We start from the raw sequence: 22431 nt of genomic DNA on the forward strand, positions 1-22431 counted from the left end.
ACAGCACAGCTTCAAGGTGAGTTTGGGTGTTGGAAAAGAAGCAGGAGGGCAGACAGATCATGCTCGGAGTGGCCAGATGTGTTGCCACAATAAGGGACAAACAAGGGGTACCATACCAGGGAGCAGGCTGGGGGTGGAGGAAGATGAAGTCTGAGACTGTCCGTTTACAGTGGTGACCTCGGAGTGTGCCGCCTTGCCAGGCCACCCGTGTGCTCGGGGAGGTCACTCGGGTGAGACACTGCGATCCAAGTCTAACTACCCAGAGGGCTGGTCCTCTCAGAGACCTCCTTTCACTCTCAGACGTCACCATTGTAAATGCAGGGCAAAGATTCGGCCTGGCGAAATGTACCCACTCACATGTGGACAGCAATCGGTGGCAGATTCACACACACACACACACACACACGCATGCACGCGCGCACACACACACACACACACACACACGACAGAATGAAGAGTTAGATGGGAAAAGCAATAAAACACTCTGTCAACCCGGCCAGGTTCTCAACTTGGTTGTATCTCAGTAAGGGGTGACTTCATCATCAGGGCCACAGATTTGGCTGCACCTGGTGTTGTATAAATCCACTGTGACATCCCTAGAGAACTGTACTGTGACATCCCTAGTCTTACACTAAACCACTGTAATAAAGGAAAAGGCTTGTCAAAATCTCACATGTTCTGCTCATTCTGTCATTTTATTACCCAATTATCCATTACATTTTCCAATCACTTTACATAACCAACCATTTTCATCATTGTCACACTATTGTAAACCACATCAGCAAGTTAATACATAAAGCTTTGCATTTCAAAAAACTAGACACTTTAGTAACAATATTACAAAGGTTTTAGCTTCAAAAATAACTGAAAATGAAAAAAATAAACTTTTAAAGAATTAGCATCATAAAATTAATTTATTCCAAGTAAAAATACAAAATAATATTATGACATTGACCAGATATGAAAGTCCCTCCCAGAAACAACTCTATTAATGATTGAGAAAGCACTCCTTAAAGAAAATACGAAATAAAATGAAAAATATGTAAATATGTTTAATTTTTTTCTTAGCAAAAAATCTTTCTAAAAATAACAATGAAAATTTGTCTCAGTACAAAGGCTACATTACTATTGAAAAAATACCAGCATGAAGAAAAGGTACATATTTGACAGTAGAAAAATGATTTCAGTGAATCACAATGTCTAAAGTTTGCAATGAAAATAAATCTGCAATAAAGATTTATGCCTTTTTTCTTTTCTTTTTTTTTCTATTTTTTATACAAACAGTACAAACAGTATTGCACATAACAACAAATAGTCGAGGTTAGGTTATAGCCTTCAAAAAATCGACTAGTTCAAGTGTCACATCAAGGAAAGGCCACAACAGGACCTGTGATACCCGGGGGCTTCCCATCAAGTTGCAGGTCAGAACACCTCTGTGTTTTAAAAAATAATATTTTTTGAAGGGCCCTCTCTTTTAATATAACATTAACAACTTGGGGGCACATTTATTTACAAAACAAAAGGGAACATGTTATAATTTAATAAACTAAAAAAGTTCTCTTTAAAAAAATACAAACAGAAGAACTCTTTCACAATCCTGGTCAGTCGTGCACAATCAACGCTTGATTATAAATATACAAATTAAGGGAAAGTAGTTTCCACCACCTATTCACAACTTTCAGCACCAAATGGAGTTTATTTTTTGAAACCTATTCTTTATGACAATGCTTTTTCGCCTTCACTTCAGCTTTATGCTGTACAATATTCCAGCTTTTTTTTTTAAATCTCAGTATTATTTTAGTACATGAAAGAGGGGTGCTTCTTCAAAAAGTTTTGCTTCTTTCACATAATTAGGTAGATTTCTGTAGGTTAGATATGATCTTTAATATTATAGTTATAAAGCTCTAACTTCTTCATTTTCAAAAAACACAAATAAGCATGAAAAAAATAAAGTTACCCATCTGTTAAATCATTTTTCTTGCAGAATTAAATTAATATATATTTTTCTGAATAAACTTACTTAGAAAATATCATTTTCTTTCCTATATTTCAAAATTGAGGTATTGCAAAAGATCATGTCAGTCAGAAAGCATGCCTTTTTCCTTAAAAACAAACAAACAAAAAAATCTTCAGCCAACTTTTGAAAACTGTCTAGAATACAAAAAGTAGTAGTGCATAACAAAATTTCTTGTACAGATGAAAGAAACCACAAACATAGAAAAAAACAAACAGAAAACCACAGCTGGGCTGGAAAAAAGCAATTATTACCAAAAAGCCCAGAGGTAACCTCAAAGGGGGAGAATTCTAATAAGCATTTTTAATCCAGTAAAAAACTATTTTGTTTTTTCCTTTTTGAAAACAAACTATAGTTTGAGAGCTGTTAATTGCAACTAAACACTGGAGAAACAAAACAAAACAAAACCAAGCGATATTAACTTAAGACAGTACAAGGACATCACAGCACATAAAACACAGCGACTTAAATCTATTCTGCAGTGTCATATCCAGTCAGATTGTCCCCAGAATTCCAAAACATAGGAAGAAGATTTAAAAAAAGATTTACATAGTCTCGTAATCATTGTGTGTGTTTATATATTACTATCTGCAGCCCAAGAGTGAATGCTAAAAAAATGTCCATGGTAGTACTAGCAGGTCTGAATTCTATTCAAGCTTTACAGGATAAATCCAGGGAATTAAGTAGTTAATTTCTCACCCAGACAACCAACCCTGCCCAGGCCATCTTATTTTGTACAGACATTTCTTTAGCATCACGATCACGCAACTTTCTTAAAATGTGCCTAGTTTGTCAATTGACAACTTATCTCTATATACTGTATATATTCCTAGTGTTTGTAAGCTAAGATGAGCTCTTTGGTTTTCTGGACAAGGTCTGAAGCTATGTAAAATGGTGCAAGCACTAGGAGATTGTAACTAAGAGCTCATGTGTTAGTTAATAATATACCAGTTATGAACTGTCAAGTTCGTTAATGTCTGACACAGAGGCTTTAAACAGTTAAGTTTGATCACAGTTAGACATAATCACTTTACTATATAAAATAAATTGCACAATATATAACAGAGCACCGCAAAGTACTTCATCTACCATCCACAAATTTGCTTTAAGAATATCCTACACCTAGGTTTTATATTGGTTGTAATATAGGTCATTCTGTTATGGGCTGTTCCTAATTTCAGAAGCATTCCATTTATTGAGGCATGCCTTCCTCCAGTCAATTACCATTTCTTTGAATGAAAAAAATCTTTTTTAAAAAAATCAGTATTTTATAGCTTATATAGATTCTTAATTTGTGCATTGTGGGAAGGTTTTATACTAGACATCAGATATAAAATTTATTGCATGCAGCAACCTGATTAAGTAAACATGCAGTCAGAAATAGTGACCTTCCGTTGAAGCTTTCTCAAGTCTATTCTGATCTCCTTTCGGCAGCTGATTCTATCCCTAAATCACAAAAGTATGTTGTTGGGTTTTTTGTAATTGATACCTTAGCCTGAATAGAGTATTATGGTATTAATAATACCACTTTAATAGCAGCAAAAGCTATTGCAGCATAAATTTACATAACACTAAAAGATCTAACCAAAATCCTCAGCAAAACAAAAATTAAACATGAAGGAAAAATAAAGATTCAGCTTATGAGGTATCCTTACATGTCAAAATAGAGAGCAACTAAAGGCTTATTTTCATTAAGGGTTTTCCTTACTCTAAATGACCCCAGCTAATGATTGCTGAATTGTTGTGAAGTTTTTGCTACATCGGCCACCTACTCACGAGTATTACCTTTGGTAAGTCTTCTCCTAGGGGCGATTCTCTAAGTTTCTGAAAATAAGTGCATGCTCCAGTTCAAAAACGATCAAAACAATAACAATACAACAACGACAACAACCAAAAAAATCACAGACATCAACCTGATGGCTGCTGATGAGAATGGCAGTCTACGAGTGACAAATCAGGTGTAAGAAATTAAGGTACCAAGCAGACAAAGGTGTGAATCAAAGTGCAAATCAGTACCGTTATACACTCTGCAATTCTGCACTATACTGGACACTGAGTTCAGTAATATGACTGTAAATAATAATAATAATAAAAAGACCCATTTCTTCTTTAAAAATTGAGAACAAATGCACAGATTTCCAGAACACTGTAAGCCCTGAGGCAGTGCCCTCTCTTTTCCCTCCTTGTTATCTACTCCAGTACTTGTGGCTGGGTATACCCTGGGCTCAGCTCCAGCGGAACGGGACATGGCGAGGGCGGTCACCTCCCTCCTTCACCAGCGGTTTGTGGAACTCCCGCCCGGCGCGGGAATGTATGCTCGCCCAGCAGTACTCGCAGTAATACTGCAGACAGGTGACGTTGGCACAGAAGAATGGGGCAAACTTCCCACCACAGCGTGTGCCCTGGCACTCATCACACATCTGATCATCCAGCACATATGGCTTCACTTCCACCTGGACCCAAAGAGGAAAGACAGGAAAAAAAGATTTTAGCAAAGCTTCCTCACATTTCTTCCTCTTGAGAGTTTATAATGGAGCTTAATATGTCCCAGTCAGACTCGGTGTTGAACTCAGCTGGTTATCAGACAGTGGTTGAGAGTATGGGATCTGCTCCTTGACATACTACTTACTAGTTGTGTGATGGCAGTAACCTCTCTCCGTGCTTCTGTTTGCTCTATATGTGGATCTGTAAAGTGGGTGTAACAGTGACACACGGACACACACACACATCTGGATATCTATATGATGGGCAGAGCAGGGTCTACCTCAAAGCGTGCTGGTGAGGATTAAGAGAGGTAGCACAGGTAAAAGCACATGAGCTGAATCCTGAAGGCTGGAAGCACCCGGCTATGCACGAACAGCATTTCAGGGAGAGGAACCAGCGAGGACAAAGCCCAAAAGTAGGCAAAGGCAGAGCACGTACTTGGGGAAGTTTGGCAGGAGCTGGGCCAAAGGGGAAGTCCCACTGAGGCTGGCAAGCCTAGCTAAAGGGTGACCGTGAGGCTCTGGGCTTCAATGTTTTAAGCACAAGGCTTTTAAAAGACTAACCTCCCAGTACTGTTCACAATGGATGGCAGGGAAAGGGGGGTTAGGGGGATGTTAAGAAGCTACTCTAACAATTGAGGCTTTTTTATTTTTTAGATTTTATTGCCTTAATCTCCCTCCAAAACTGGAAGCTTCAATAGAGAACTTTTCATCACAGCCCTGCAGGCTATGTTAGAGGAAAACCAGAAGCAAGGAAGACCAAAAGTTAACACAGTTTTCCCCCATGTCCTCTTCCTAGAACCTCAGAAACGGACTATCATTAATGTTTTCATCCCAAATGTTAGAAATTAGCAGGAAGGTGGCAAGTCTCTGTGATCAGGCTCCTTCCCACGCCGACCTCTAGAGCTGTTCTGGGGAAAAGCAAGCACTGTGGCCGCGGGGGCTATGGAGACGGGGACCCAGGTTTTTTTTGACATGAGCCAACTGCCTGACAGTTTGGGCTGCCTCTGGACGCAGCCAGGAGGTTCCAGCAGGGCACGGGGCAGGGTACCGAGGGGCTGATGGGGGACAGCATGGGGTGAGCAGGGACATAGGGAACGCCTGGGATTGGGCTCTGGCATTCCTGGACCTTCCCTCCTGAAGGCCCCTTCGCCGGCCTCCTCTGGAGTTCTGTCTCTGCTTGGAAGACCCACTGGAGATGACCTGTCCCAGCCCTTGGTTAACCCAAGGAGGAAAATGTCTTTGCTCTGGGTCTAGTTCCCTTCCCATTTTTCCCTCCTCAACCTAACAGGTTAGAGAGTGAGCTTCAAAAAAAAAAAAAAAAAAAAAAAAAAAAAATCTCACATTCATCTCTGCATCATAATTAAAACTGTAGTGGCTCTCGGGTCATCTGCCTAGGGTCAAATTCCAGCCACATTACTAGCTGTACAGCCTTAGGCAAATTTCTCAGGTACTCTGAGCCTCTGTTTCCTCATCTGCACCCTGGGGGAAAAGAACAGTTCGTACTTTATAGGGTTCCTATGAGGAGCAAATGAGTTAAATCACATAAAGCACACAGAACAGTGCCTGGCACATCAGATGCCCTCATTAAGTGTAGTTACCACTCCCCCTGCTTCCTCTCTAGTCCAGGCCACCACAACGTGCATCCACACCTGTCCAATACTGATGGCCTCTGCACTGGCCACCAAGCTCCAGGCATTCCCTGGGTCAATTCTCCTACGTCCAGGTAGATGTTTCAATCATCTGCCTTCTCGATGTTTCTTGCCTGGTCAAAAGCCCTTCAGGCTCTCCCCTATCTTCAGGAGTAAGCCCAGCTGCCTCAGTATAACGGGGTATTTACTCCCTGTCCCCTGCGACTCAAATGTAAGCCAGCGCTTTCAGGAGTTGCCCCAATCTCCCTCCCATCTAGTCCCCAACTCACACTCAACCTGGTCTCTAACTTACCTGCACTTTCTTCCCACCTTACATGCTCAGCCCACCCAACAATTTCCTGTACCCAGTAAGGCCCAGTCTTTCTTTTCTCTTTCCTTCTTAGCATAAAATTAACAATCTTAAAGTGAACAATTCAGTGGCGTTGAATATATTCACAATGTTGTACAACCACTACCTCTATTTAGTTCCGAAACATTTTCTTCACCCCAAAAGGAAACCCTGTAGCCACTAAGCAGTTTTCCCTACCTTCTCTCCCTCCCCAGCCCCTGGCAACAACCTATCTGCTTTCTGTCTCTATGGATTTACCTATTCTGGATATTTTATATAAATGTAATCACATAATTGTGACCTTTTGTGTCTGGCTTCTTTCACTTATCATAATGTTTTGGGGTTCATCCATGCAGCATATAGCAATATTTGCTTCCTTTGTATGACTGAGTAATATTCCATTGTTTGTGTATGTATATGCATGTATATATATATGGTATTTTGTTTATGTATTCATTCATTAATGGACATTTGGATTATTTCTACCTTTTGGCTACTGTGAATGGTGCAGCTATGAACATGTATGTACATACGTTTGTTTGAATATTTGTTTTCAGTTCTTTTCAGTACATACCTAGGAGTAGAATTGCTGGGGCACATGACAATTCTATAATTAACTTTTTGAGGAACTGCCAAATTGTTTTCCACAGCGGCTGTACCATTTTGCATTCCCACTAGCAATGTAAAAGGGTTTCAATTTTTCCATGTACTCACCAACACTTGTTCTCCATTTCTGTGATTATAGTCATCCCAATAGGTATGAAGAGATGTCTCATTGTGGTTCTGATTTGCAATTCCCTACTGACGACATTGAGCATCTTTTCATATACTTGCTGGCATTTGTATACCTTCTTTGGAGAAAGGTCTATTCAAGCCCTTTGCCCATTTTAAAAATTGGATTGTTTTCTGTTGTTGAGTTGTAAGACTTCTCTATGTATGCTAGATACTAGACTTTTATCAGATATATGATTTGCAAATATTTTCTCTTATTTTGTAGGTTGTGTTTCACTTTCTTGAAAATGTTCTTTGATGCACAAAAGTTTTTAATTTTGAGCAAGTCCAATTTATCTATTTTTTTCTTTTGCTGTTCTTCCTTTTGATGTCATAGCTAAGAATCCACTGCCAAATTCAAGGTCAAGAAGATTTGCTCCCTGGGCTTCCCTGGTGGTGCAGTGGTTAAGAATCCGCCTGCCAATGCAGGGGACACGGGTTCAAGCCCTGGTCCGGGAAGATCTCACATGCCGCGGAACAACTAAGCCCGGGAAGATCCCACGTGCCGCGGAACAACTAAGCCCGTGCACCACAACTACTGAGCCCGCGCGCCACAACTACTGAAGCCCACGCGCTCTAGGGCTTATGCTCCACAAAAAGAGAAGCCACCGCAATGAGAAGCACACACACCGCAACGAAGAGTAGCCCCCACTAGCCACAACTAGAGAAAGCCCATGTGCAGCAATGAAGACCCAACGCAGCCAAACATAAATAAAATAAATAAATTTATTTTTTAAAAAAAAGAAAAAGACTTGCCCCTATGTTTTCTTCTAAGAATTTTATGGTTTTAACTCCTATAGTTAGGTTAACTGATTTCGAGTTAATTTTATATATAATGTGAAACAGGGGTCCAACTTCATTCTTTAGCATGTGGATATCCAGTTGCCCCAGGACCATTTGTTGAAGAGACTATTCTTTACCCACTGAATGGTCTCACCAACCTTGTCAAAAATTAACTATAGGCCCAGCCTTTCAGTCCCACAGGGAACTATTCCTTCCTCCTTTGAACTTAATACTCCACTTTGCTCCTCTGGCATTTCCTATCTATAGTTCTGCCTTGGTCAGCGTCTCTCCTTATCTTCAAGCAACTTGAGGACAGAGTAGATCTGGGGAAGAATGTGATCTGCAGAGATTGTGGGCTCCTGCGTGAAGGGAGCTGTAGGCTCATGAAAGTGTATATAACCTGGCCTAAACTCCCTGTACTTGAAGGCCAAGAAGGAGCGAAGTGGTGGACTAAGTCCCCTCTGCCCTGAGGTGGGAGGACTACTGGTAGAGGCAGGGTGTGTGGGGAACTAGGAGCAGCCAGCTTTTCCACCTTCGGTCCATGAGCTGAGGACTGCTTTGCTTCTACCACCATGTAGACGCCTACACTCAGGGTGCTCCAGCAACCAGATCTGAGTCCCAAAAAGCCCAGAAAATGGGATCCAGCAGTGAGAGAGAGGATTGGTCTTTTACATTCAGCAAAAGAAAGCTGCCAGAGGAGAAAGACAATAGTCCTTTGTAATATATACACATGTGAAAAGAGTACTTAAGGAGATTCAAGCCTAGCACAAAGGGCACTTTCCAGTAATATATATATATATATATATTTTTTTTAATGTTACTTTTGTTTAGGTGTAAAAGTGGCATTGTGGTTATGTCGGGGATTTTGTCCCTCAGTTTTTTTTTAAGAGCTTAAATTAATTTTTTAAATTGAGGTTAAAGTCATAAAAAATTAACCATTTTAAAGTGAACAGGGACTTCCCTGGTGGCACAGTGGTTAAGAATCCGCCTGCCAACGCAGGGGACGTGGGTTTGATCCCTTGTCTGGGAACATCCCACATGCTGTGGAGCAACTAAGTCCACGAGCCACAACTACCGAGCCCACGTGCCACAACTACTGAAGCCCACATACCTAGAGCCGGTGCTCCGCAACAAGAGAAGCCAACACAATGAGAAGCTCGCGCACCACAACAAAGAGTAGCCCCCGCTCACCACAATTAGAGAAAGCCCACAGCCAGCAACGAAGACCCAATGCAGACAAAAATAAATAAATTTATTAAAAATAAATAAATAAATTTTAAAAAGGGGAGGGGATTGAAACGGAGCAGGATGGTGTGGGGCCCTCCTGGATACAACCCTCACCGTTTCTTGTTTGTAGAAAAAGGCTTTAGTGTCCTGGGCCTTTCCTAAGTTCCAAAGAGCAGACTCAAGCAGTTACTAATTAGGGGAGTGAAGAAATGCAGAAACAAAGGAAAAATAGTCAAGAAACAACAGTTCAGTGATAAAACAGAGTCCTAGTTCCTCCTCAAGGGAAATACATAACAATCCGACACATATCTTTGAGTTGTTCTGTAGGAACTAAGACCCTCACCCAGGTGGAGGATGGTGACTACATGCTGACCGTAAGCACACAGACCCCTGACTGGTTGGAATCAGAAGGTTGATGATTAAGATTCCTGAAACACCACCCTGTTACCTCACCACCAACCAAACAGAAGAAAGTCATGCCCCCTGCAACCCTCACCTCAAATGTTGCCTTTCAAAGCCCTTCCCTGAAAAGCCATCAGGGAGTTTGGGTCTTCTGAGCATGAGCTGCCCATTCTCCTTTCTTGGCCCTGCAATAAATGCCTCAACACAACCTGGTGTCAGTGAATTGGCTTTGCTTCGCGACGGGTGAGGGGACCCAAGTTCGGCTGGGTAGCACCCATACATGTACATTTACTTTGTTTTTTAGTTTTTTGCCACTATTGACAATTCTGCAATAAATATGCCTTTCATGTGTCCTCACATCTGTGGTTTTATTTCTAAGCATTGGGATTATAGCATTAAAAACAACCAACAGTAGGATTATTGGGTCAAAGAGTATAGGTATTTTTAATTTTAAGACTTTGCTAGTTTCCTTTTTTAAAATGTAGCAATTCACATCTCTATCAGCACATAATAAGTAATTATCACCTCTTTTAAATGCTCTCCAGTCTGATGAGAATAAAGTGACGTTTTCATTTTCCTGACTATGAATAAATGTGAACATCTTTTTAGGTGCATTGCCTGTGAATTCTTATGTGAATTATCTTCTACTAATTTTCCCACTGTGTTGTATGTCTTTTTCTTGCAAATTTTTAAGCGTTCTTTGTATGGCATAAATAATAATCTGCAATTGTTTTCCAAATCCATCATTTGCCTATTGATTTTTCTCAGGGCATCTTTGCCATTTAAATGTATTTTATTTTTACATAGTCTAATATATTTATTTCTTTCTGAAGCTTCTAAGTTTCTAATCCTTATGAAGAAGGCCAACCTGGCCCTTAATTTTTTCATACAGGCCTAGTTGCTTTGATTTATTTTTTAAAGAATTATCATTATTTTTTTATGTTTAAATCTTTCTTTATGTAGATCCTATCTTTATGGTTTGGTTCACTGCAAGTAATTTATAATTTTTGTTACAACTGTGATTATTTTCTCCATTTTTATTTCTAGAATAGCATAAAGCTACTAGTGTTCTTCCAAGTCTTCTTGACAGAGAAATAATATCTTGACTAAATACAGGATTTGGGGATCACATCTTTTTCTCTCAGACTATCAATAGTATTCCTTGGTGTTCTAGCTTCCAGTGCTGCAGATGAAAACTCTGATGCCAATTTCTTTCTTTTTTCTCCTCTGTAGGAGATAGTAACTAGCTCTTTTCATGTGGAAGCATGTAACATTTTCTCTTTATCTTCAGAGTTCAGAAATTTTAGTTTTATGGAACCAAACTTGGGTCCGCTTGCCTATCACAAAGCAAAGCCGATTCACTGATACAAAGTTGTTGTGAAGGAAAATACAGCTTTTATTACAGGGTCAAGCAAGGAGAACAGGAGGCTCATGCTCAAAGACCCAAACTCCCTGATGGCTTTCAGGGAAGGGCTCTGAAAGGCAACATTTGAGGTGAGGGTTGCAGGCGGCATGACTTTCTTCTGTTTGGTTGGTGGTGAGGTAACAGGGTGGTGTTTCAGGAATCTTAATCATCAACCTTCTGGTTCCAACCAGTCTGGGGTCTGTGAGTTTGTCGTCAGCATGTAGTCGCCATCCTCCACTGGGGGTGGGGGTGGGGGTGGGGTCTTAGTTCCTGCAGAACAACTCAAAGATATGTGTCGGATTGTTATGTATTTCCCTTGAGGAGGAACTAGGACTCTGTTTTATCACTGAACTGTTGTTTCTTGACTATTTTTCCTTTGTTTCTGCATTTCTTCACTCCCCTAATTAGTAGCTGCTTGAGTCTGCTCTTTGGAACTCAGGGAAGGCCTAGGAGACTAACGCCTTTTTCTACAAACAAGAAACGGGGGACACAGAGGGGCTTTTATACCCAGGAGGGCCCCACATGGTCCTGCTCCATTTCATAGGGAAATGGTTAAATAAAATGTGGTACATCTACCCTGTGGAGTATCATGCAGTCATGAAAAAGACTGAATTAGTGTTTGTTTTGAAAGGATTTCTACAACATGGGGATATTAAGATCTAGTGGAGTGATGGATACAAGCACCTACTGCAAACTGAAGAGCACTGAACAAATGAATGTAAGGTCAAGTAATACATTCATGCTGATATCTGAAAATGCAATATGAATAAACTGCATCTTCCGTGTATTCAGGCTTCCAGCTGAGCTTGGCACCAATGTTCCTTACCGCATGAAGGGTTTTGAGGGATCTAGTCAACACAGTACTTCAGAAGATCTACCATGAAGCCCTATCATGCCAGAGGCACCAGACCTAGGCATATACTGATGCCTCATTCTATCAGCTTCCTTAAGGAATAATGGATTTCTCATAAGTTACTTTTCCATGGAGCAGACATTTTTTCTTTTTGGTGCTAAACATCTTGAATTTTGATGTTTCTTGATAGAAATCTTCCTAAAATGTACTATTTATTCTTCCCCCTCTTAAGCAAAGGGTACTACCAGCATCCTTTATAGTAGTGCAAGTAGGACAATGCAGTGGACAGTTTTCACTTTTTCTGTCACCTCCTTCAAAATGTGTCTATCTGCTACCACTTCTATTAATACCTTTCAAAGACCCTTTATAATTTTTCAACTTCCAATCATTTTAATTGGATTAAAAGCTAGATAATCACATTTGCTAAATCTCACACATTAACTAAGACTCTGAATAGAGACAAAAAAGTAAAGGATGTGGCTTCTGGACTGCCACTGTGCTCTCAGAGGCCTTTCTCGACACCTTCCAGAGGGCTCCCTTCCAGATAGGCGAGTGGTGCTATTATTGCAAAGCTGCTGTCAGCACCTGTGTGCAAGGACTGATCCAAAGAGTACAGCCTTGCCCAAAAGGTAGGACATACACCAAGAGTCAAAATGATCCGCAAACACATGTGCAAAGTGGCAACCACAGCCTCTCAAAGGGCAACAGTCAAGCAGTACCTCTGACAATTTATATCAACAAAGAGAAGTAGCTGCATGAAGGACACTGGTAGTTAGGTGGTCCTTATGCTAAAGAAGGGTGATTATTTTGGCTCAAATGGATTCATTCATTTGATGAATATTTATGGAGTGCCTATTCCTTATATGCCACCGTATTAAAAACTGAAATACAATGGAGAACAAGACATAGTTCTTCCCTAAAATAATTTATGGTCTATTTGAGAGTTTCTTAAAGGCATTCCCAACCATTTCTAGTTTTTGCCATATCCTAATGCCATCTGTACTATTACTTGATGTTTTACCTGACTATCCAGATTAATTCTATTTTTCCCAATACACATACACATAATTATTAAAATAAAAACAGAAAAATAGATATATGTATAACTGAATCACTTTGCTGTACACCTGAAACTAACATTGTAAATCAACTATACCCCCAAATAAAATAAAAATAAAATTTAAAATAAAAAGAGGCTTCTCTGTTAACCACCTAAAACACCTGGAGTATCATTAAGCTACAGCACTTTGGAGACACCAACCTACTGGGATCACATTAGTGATCTACATGACCATTAAAGTTCAAATACTACAGCCCTTCACAGAGCCAATCAAATCACCAAGCTGACGTTCTGGTTCAAAGAGATTTATAGGACCAGGAGATGAGAACTTCCTACAGAGAGAAACGCTTGAATTCATACTACACACCTAATGGAGGTGACCATGCCCAAGGATGCTGAGAACATGTGTAACTTATTGATGAGGGATAACTATTAAGGATAAGGAAGACTGATGGGGAATGCTGGATAAGTGGCTATAAAAAGATGGAAAAAGGGAATAATATATGTAGAATGATATAGGCGAAAAAAAAGCCATACTTTGACAAACTGATCTCAATGTTGACATTGCTGTGTTTCTAACAAGCTAGGGAAAATATTTTGCTTGGCAGTCATTTTGATATTGGTCAACATAATGACCTCCTAAAGTAAATAAAGCAATGACTAACAGCTCTTGGTGGCAGAGAGGTGATACCTAGGGAGACCATAAACTATTCACAGGTCCAGAGTTCTCTCTCCTTGGACCCGAAAGGTTGTAGAAATGAGAAAGGAGGCATTAGCCAAGGTCAGGCTCAGCTTGAATTATGTGCTAAAGGTCATATTAAGAACAGCTGGCCCCTGCTGCAGTCTGCCCTTTGGTGACAGGAAAAAAAAACAAATTAAGTCTGTCAGATACCCAGCCATCCCAAGGCAGGTAAGGCATGTCTACAGGTGGCTGGAAGATGAGTAGCAGCAATGATTTCAGATAATGGAGTCAGAGTAGATAAACTGGAGAAAGAGGCCAAGTGAAGAGGTATAATTTAACAGGGAAAACTGTCTGGAAAGGCCTGCCCAGAAGTCAGGTAGGCCATTTCTTATCATCTGGAGCAACGTGCTTCCTGGAGAGACCATTTTGTTTGGTGTACTCAAAGCTTTAAACATAACGTATTCCTAATCTTCTTGGCATGTGTCACAGAGTACATCTATCCAGGCCTAAAATCCACAGTAACCTCATTACCATTCCCACTAAACACGGTGTCTTTACAGTTGCTAAAGCAAGTCCTCCACCGGCAGGCAATACTAAGAATGTTTAAACATAAATTTTTAGTTTTTCAACTATGAGCTGGAACCCTGCTGTTTAGAAAGCAGATGACAGATGCCTAGGAAATTAAAGCAGCAACGTGAAAATAGCTTTTCCTTAGCAACAAAGTTATCCACAACCTTCCAGTTATAGCAAATTTGCAGTTATTAATTTTAGAAGAAATCTGGGGTAGACTAAAATAAACACAGCAAAAATGGTTGAATTTTATTTTCTTTTTACCTTTCAAAGGATGGGACTGACCATTTTTCATATTTTCAAGTGCTAGGGGAAGAAAGGTTTTAAAATCACCCTTATGCCTTTCCCACAAGGAAACATACTTATGTGTGCTAATGTTGACAACTTTGCTGTATGTCTATAGAACACAGAGAGATCTGTGAGTGCTCTGTTTGGTCTTAAGATTACTTTTTCATGAAACGAAGAAGGTCCAGCTGACAGAATCCTGCATACTCCATACATTCACTCTCTAATCTCGTTTCCTTCCATGCTGCTTGGGAGTAGGCTGGAGGTGAGGATATAAATCAGCCCCAAATCAATTTCTAGTAGTAGAAGAGTATATAATATAGAGAACAACGGGTAAGAAAGTCATTTAAAATCTATTAAATGCATGACTGCCATGGCATCACCACTCCCCAACCCCCCAGGATGCAGACGTGCAGAGCCCTCTGGCTCTATCCATTTAACCGGCTACATCATAACCTTGCAGGCCACAGTTTCCTCTACTATATTAGAGGTTTGGACCAGCTCTTCCAAGTAAAAATAAGCACTCACCAAGAAATTGCTAACTGACTGATACCCCTGCCTTCTGGGGTCAAAGAACTTGAATATCCTACTAAGATAACTACTTTAAAAAACTGTGGTTGTCTTTTTCCCATTAATAATCTCATAAACAGCATCTAAACTCAAATATGAGAAGGAAAGAAGAACACTTAATCACTCTAAAGAGTTTTCATATTAAAAATTATCACAATTCCACAGGAGAAGACATAAAAAGAGAGCGAAGGACAGAAGAGATGAGGGGTCAAGACCAGGAAGGAGAGACAAGACAAAAAGGTCCCATGACTTTCAGAGAAGAGGAATATTTTTCTCTCTTTCTTAAGATGACCCAAACTCTATTTAAAAAGCTATTTCTAGTCAAAGGCTCTGAGACTCCCAGGGCTTCAAAATAAGCCCATGTGGTATTCAGAAAATATTTGAACTCACTTCTGGGTGTTGCTTCCTCTCAAAGGGTCAAACCAAACATAGCTATAGCTACAGCTGGGAAACTTTCAAGCCAGATCAAGGTCAGGGCCAGTAACAGCAGCAAGTTAAAGGCTGGGTTGTGGGAGTCCCAGACTAAGGCTAGGAGCAGAAATAGTCTGGGAACAGGTCGTCAGAACCCTCACTTCTTTTGCTATTGAGTCATCTCATATATTCTAGCTGTGGCCAGGGACAAAGAGTAGTATTATTATCTGTACTTCTGTTAGTATGGTTACTAGTTCATATTAATCTTCATGCAGGCTAAAAATATAAAGCCTTTGATAATCTTTAGCTAAAATTCAGGCCCAACATGTTTTTAGTGAAGAGAGAAAAAAAGATTAAATGTGTGAAGTACTTGAAGTGCTTGCAAAGAAAGGTGCAGTGGATACCATCTCACTAAATAAAAAATGGATTATTCTAAAATGTGCTATTCAAAGTAAATACAATGTGCTATGGCTTAACTATCACAATGTTCCTCAAATAAAAGTATCAGAAAGCTCCAAATTAGCTAACGAAGTCAGACTCTCAGGTCTTCTACGCTAAGCTAAAATAGAGTCAAGGGAACATTATTTCCCAATGGTATATTGATTTCAAAATTATTTTCCCTTCTTATATAGAGACTGATGTGTTAGAAAGATACAATAGATAATCTCAAGAAATCAAGAGATGAAGGACTACAAATACTAAAGAGAATAGCAACCACGCTTTCAGTGCCCTTCCCAGCATTCTGAATATGCAGCTACCCCACCCCAACCCTTTGTAGATAGAAGACACATGTCCAGCAGTTCCACTTCTGGGTAGTCAAAAGAACTGAAAGCAGGATCTTGAAGAGATATCTGCACTATTATGCTCACTGTAGCATTATTCACAATAACCAAGGTGTGGGAGCAACTTAAATGCCCACTGACAGATGAATGGACAAAGAAAATGTAGTATATACATAAAACAGTATATTATCCAGAAGTAATAAGGAAGGAAATCCTGTCACATGTGACAACATGGATGAACTTTAAGGACATTATGCCAAATGAAATAAGCCACAAGAGGACAAACACCACATGATTCCATATGAGGAATCTAAAGTAGTCAAACTCATAGAAAGCAGAAAGTAGAATGGTGATTGCCAGGGGTTGGGGGCAGCGGGAAGTGGGAAGTTGTTGTTCAAAGGGTATAAAGTTTCAATTACGCAAGGTGAAAAAGTTCTAGCGATCTGCAGTATAACATTGGGCTTATGGTTAACAATACTGTACTGTACACTTAATTTGTTAAGAGGGTAGATCTCGTGTGTTTTTTTCACCACAATAAGAAAACAAAAAAAAGAGAGACTATATGGTGGGTGGGACAAACTTGGAAAAAGGACCGAGGAAGGGAAAAACCATCAACTGCTTCCTAAACTTTTGATTTTGAGCATGAAAGAAGAAAAGAAGCTGAAAACACTAATTACTCAACTGGGTTCCCTGGAACACTATTCCCAAGAGATGGTACATTTTAGAAGAGTTCCATGATCAAAAAATTTGTGAAAAATTGCATATTGTTTCCTTCTTGGATGTTCACAACGAGATTAGTATATAAAAGCTTCCAAGAAGTCCTAGAATAAACTAGCCTATTTAACTTTCTTCAAGAAAGCATTTCTAAACTCATTTGACTCAGAAAAAGATTTTTTTTTATAAAATAAATATTAAAATCCCAAGGGATTCATGTTTCATGGAGAACAATGTAAGAAATGATGATTTGGGGAACTAATTTTAGAGACAGATTCCTGGGCAGGGCAGACCTGCCTACTGAGAGTTCCTCCTCCTGTTTCAAAAACCCAAATAACCAACCAACATTACCCCTATCTTGCCTGAAATATTGAACTCCTTTTAACTCCTTTTATAATGTGAAATTCCAATTAGACTGTCTAATAAACATCTTCCAGAAGAGCTCAAATATTAGTCATTTATGATTTCATGTAAATTAATGTGTTGTCAGTGTCACTGTGTATTGACAGAATACTTTATAGTTTTCAAAACCACTTTAAGACACATACACACATGTCCTTCCTTCAAGCTACACAACTAGTAGGTATAGTCAAGACTAAACCCAAGATTGGCTGATTCTAATCTAGTATCCTTTGTACTAGAACATTAGCTGTGCTAAACAATAGCTGTGGGAGGGATCCCTGAGATTTTTATAAAGAAATAGTTCACATAAATCAAATCATATTTTTTTTTTAGGTTAAGGGAGACTCAACTGATTCTACCCTTACAAATTTTCTCAGGACCATGGAGAGTAGACAAAAGAGCAGAAAAATGACCATGTAAAAAGATTACCCATTTTCTAATGATCTCATTTTTCACACTACAAAAATCTTTCATATGTAAGTGACCTACACGAGTTATAAAGAAAACTGGATTTGGCAGAGCTTTCACATCTTAAGTGTTCATTTGGCATCACTTCTAAAAATACCATTAAAACAGACAGAATGAGTACAGGTGCCCTCTTTTGCCCTTATTGTACTTAAATACTTTAAACTGTTCCAGTTTTTCACAGAAACACTGTTCAAAAGAATATAAGTAAAATTTAATCCTAACCTTTTACTCAATTTCAGGTTCAAAATCTTTTCATTATCAGAGAAGATACTGGTAAAAACACCTCTTTTTAGACTAAAGAGAGAAACACCTTCAATCCTTTAAATAGAAAATACATCCAGGTGTTTACACCTTTAAAGGAAACTTGAGTCTCTACATACATGTCTTGACTAACGTCCAACTTGCATGTTGATAGATTGGCACTTATGTTAAATTTTCTTTTTTCGTTTTATTTTTTTTAGTGTCAACTTCAACTATCTCATTATCCTTATATTAAAGATTCTGAGTGAAACTGAGTAGGCACTTTAAAAGACAAAAAAAAACAAAAGAGCGAATCAACTATAAGCCTTGGACATATGGTTAGGAACCAACAGCACAGTTTAAATAGGCCAAGTTCAGCACTGATACAAATCAACATCTGTACAGCCTAATAACTTTCCAGAGCACTTCTTCACCTTCATTGTTTATCTGTGTAATAAACCTTAAGATTGTTAGGCTACTGTTCTTATCACTCTGGGAAAATAAAATCAAGCCTCAAAAGGTTAAGTAACTTGCCCAAGGTCACATCATGGCTGGGAGAAGAGCTAGGGGTATAAACTCAGATCTCTCAATTCCTAAGCCAGGACACTTTTTTTTTTTTTTTTTACTACAGCCATGGTTCTGTGGATGATGATGGCAGGAGTGGGTGTGGGACCCTTAGATACATAAACACCCCCCCGCATTAGTGTTCTAGGGAGCCTCTGTTACCCATGAGAGTGTATGCCAAGGCAGAAGAAATGCTGAGAACCCTGTGCTGGGTATCATACAACTTCGATATTGTCATCATAGGGATGAATAACCAGTTGACCAGGAACTGTTGAATATTAGCCATAAAATATGCATAAATGTAAGCCTTAAAGGATTTATTTCAAAATGTTAATAACTTCTCTTTTGAAGTAAAAACTGAGGCATGAATTGTATTTGTCTCATTTATAATAATGTTCAATAACAAGGGTCATTATGACAGCAAAAATGACAGTTTCACTAAACGTTATAATCCGGTGGAGTTGCATTGGCTCACACTGACTTAAAAAAGGGTTTACATGAAGACAACATAAAAATTAAAATCAAAAGCAAAACAATTGCAAAAAAAATTTCAAATTCATTTTGTTAATATTCAAAATGACCTATAGACATACTGACAAATTCTGATAACAAACTCCAGATGTGCCCTCCTCTGTGCAGTATATGTTCACCTGAAACGTTACATGAAATATGGAAACACGTATAAAACTAACTAAAGGACCTATAATACAACTCAGGGGTTCCTACCCAGGTCTGTGGAAAAATGACTTCATAGAAGAAGTGGGTTTAAAGAAACATTAGACCCTGGATGAGCAGCAACGTTCGGGAAGGGAGTTCCATAAGCAGAGGCAGCTCTCATGTCAATTACAGGTGTCTTGAGAGTCTCCAAGCCTCTCCTAGATTCTTCTCTGTTGCAAATAAAGGGGGTCGAATGAGGTCATGCCCAAGTTAAAGTCTAGCTTTAATGTACTATAAGTGTCAAAGAATACTTTTTTTTTATATTCATGTACTTAGAGTCTGGATTATTCTCTTTTTTTTTTTTGTGGTATGCGGGCCTCCCTCCGCTGCGGCCCCTCCCGCTGCGGAGCACAGGCTCCGGACGCGCAGGCCCAGCGGCCATGGCTCACGGGCGCAGCCGCTCCGCGGCACGTGGGATCCTCCCAGACCGGGGCGCGAACCCGGCCCCCCCGCATCGGCAGGCGGACGCGCAACCACTGCACCACCAGGGAAGCCCAAAGAATACTTTTTGATATGCTAAACAGCAAAACCTAAACTTCTTTATTACTCAAGTGCATGCTTAACTAAGTAAAAAAAGAAAGCTGTGCAGAGTGCCCTCTGGTGGACAGTTGGATATGCTAAAGGGCTTCCCATCTGGAAGCTCTCAATCAGCATTCATTCAACAACTCATTCATTCATTCAAATATAATTAAATATATTTAATCCACTGTGTGTCAATTATTGAGTATACAGTAGCTAACACGAGAGACACACAGTCATTGACTGCCCTCATCGACTGCAGAGTCTAGAAGCATAGGTGGACATTAAAGCATTGCTTCATCACAGAGGTATTTAATGCCACAAAGGAATAATAGATGGTATTATGACAATGATCTATGAAGAAGATGTAAGCTCCGCTGAAGAAAGGATTCCTAAAATTTTCACAATTAAGCTGAGACCTGAAGGAAAAGTGAGTTTTAGGCAGGCAGAAGAAACAGGATCCATAATCACCCTGTAAAATAGAGAAAAAGGCCAGTTGTGATTGGCTCAAGATGAGGAAATGAGAGCTGAGGCAGAGGTAGTATGTAGTACACGAAGGGTCATGTAGGCAGTGTTAATTAAGAACTTTGACCTTTAACCAAAGAGCAGTAGAACATAATCAAAAGGGTTAAAGGAGGGAAAGATGTGATTCAAATCATGATTTTAAAAGATCGCTTTAGTTTTTAACGTAAAGAATGAATTGGAGTTGGGAAAAAGTTGAATTGGGGTTGCTTCTAGTCCTTGCTCTCCCATATACCATCCTAGTTTATTCTACACACTTACTGAGTGTCAGCCAAGTGCCAAGCACTCCCATTCAGACCTCTGGGCACAGGTGGCAGAGTCAAGATCATGGCAGCTCCGTAAGGAACTACCATTAGAAGCCCCTTCCACCTCTGCTAGTCCTCCCATTGCTACACATACTATGGGGAAAAGCTTGTTGATGCGCAGATTTATCAGCCCACTCCAACAAGTCACATATTCTTGGGGGACCCTAATTACTGCCAGAGCAGGGGGCAGAAATTTGCCCCAACAGCCTGGGCTGCCTTGTTCCTGTGACTTCAAAGAGCACAAGTTAATAAGCAGGATCCCCTCCCTATAATGAACGGAGTAAAATTATACAGGATAAATGCACTATCCCCCAACTCCCTGTCCTCACTGGGGTCATTATTCAATTGATCCTTTTATTGCAGACTTGAAGGATGCACATTCAAATACTTTTTCCTGTGTTCTAAAATTGACTGTGGTGATGATTGTACAACTATGTAAATATACTAAAAACTGAACTGAATACTTTAAATTGTTGATTTGTAGGGTATATGAATTATATCTCAATAAAGTTGTTACCAAAACAAAAATTTTTTAAATCACCTCTTCTTTAAAGATGATGACATGGATGAGTGAGATGACAGCAGAGATAAAAGTGCCAAAGCCAAAGATAAAAGTGCCAAAGTGTTTCTGTAACTGTTGCATATTGGCAGACTTTATATTCATAGGCAAGCCAAAAGTCTCTACGATGATGAGAAGAAATCAAATCTATAAAGGTTGCATTTCCCCATAAATCACTCCATCTAAAAGCTTAGCCAAAGAGCAGCAATAACAACCACAACAACGATACATAAACATATAAACTCTCAAAAGAGATGTCTTTTTTGAAAAAAGGTGGTTGGATATAAAAGAGGTTAATGAAATATACCAATCAGATCCTTCTTCATTTACCTCCCACAGTTTACCTAGGAAAGGTGCAGCCTGAGAACATACACCTTAAACAGTGCTAGAACTTCCATGATTCCAGACATTGCTGCTCTGCAGGAGGCCCTCTCCCACTCTCCATATGGGGCAAACAGTGAAAGAGGAAAGGGCTGCAAACACGAAGCAAGTGGCCTGTAAAATGCCATCTATACTCGTTTTTGTTTTTTAAGTCTGCTGATTCCACTGAATCTGCATTTATAATGATACAGACAGCAAAAGAGATTCCTTTGACCAGAAGGATAATAAAGGTTGAAGCTATTCAAAATAGTCAAGGCCTCGGTTTAAAAGCAACTTTAGGCTAACATTAGAATGAAGGAGAAAAAGACTATAGCATTTTGGAATGTGCAATAGCAAGGAAAAGGGATTGTGGGCACAGGTAGACAGACACCTGCCACTGACTTTCAAAGCTTCAAAACCTTAGCTAGGAGACTATTGCTAAAAACCTGGAAGGGTTATTCAGGAAAGAAGGGTGTGCCCGACAACAGAAATTCTCCGTGGTCAATCAAGAACAGAGCCCCTGAGAAAGAAAAAGGGCATTACCTAAGGAAATACTAATATGCTTATATATAATGGGAGCTCTCTGGAAAGCTCAAACTTAAGCTTTAGAAGAAAGACACATAAATATAAAAGTAGAATCAACCTAAAAAAGCATCTTCAGCAAAAGGTGCAGTTAACAGAGGCTCAGAATGCCAGAGACAACAAAATAAGGTATTGCTCGCCATGTTCAAAGCAAGAAGGAAACAAGAGGATAGAGTAACAGTTTGGGAGAAAGGAGTGTAA

The 22431-nt window shown here is 39.6% G+C and overlaps 1 protein-coding gene across 6 annotated transcripts in view; it reads right to left on the minus strand.

The window, feature by feature from the left end:
• Positions 1-1830: 1830 nt before the first annotated feature.
• The window catches only part of CPEB3 (cytoplasmic polyadenylation element binding protein 3), a 179537-nt gene continuing 158936 nt past the window's right edge, over positions 1831-22431 (minus strand). For 5 of the 6 annotated variants that reach the window (XM_028481099.2, XM_028481100.2, XM_028481101.2 and 2 more), the window contains exon 10: positions 1831-4467. In XM_028481099.2, coding sequence (XP_028336900.1) covers positions 4240-4467 — 228 coding nt within the window. In that variant the 3' untranslated portion in view covers positions 1831-4239. Of the gene's footprint in view, positions 4468-19700; positions 20375-22431 lie in introns of those variants that run through there. The other variant, XM_028481105.2, reaches the window with a different exon arrangement.

The sequence above is a fragment of the Physeter macrocephalus genome, chromosome 20 (genome assembly GCF_002837175.3).
Source record: "Physeter macrocephalus isolate SW-GA chromosome 20, ASM283717v5, whole genome shotgun sequence".
Taxonomy (NCBI): Eukaryota; Metazoa; Chordata; class Mammalia; order Artiodactyla; family Physeteridae; genus Physeter; species Physeter macrocephalus.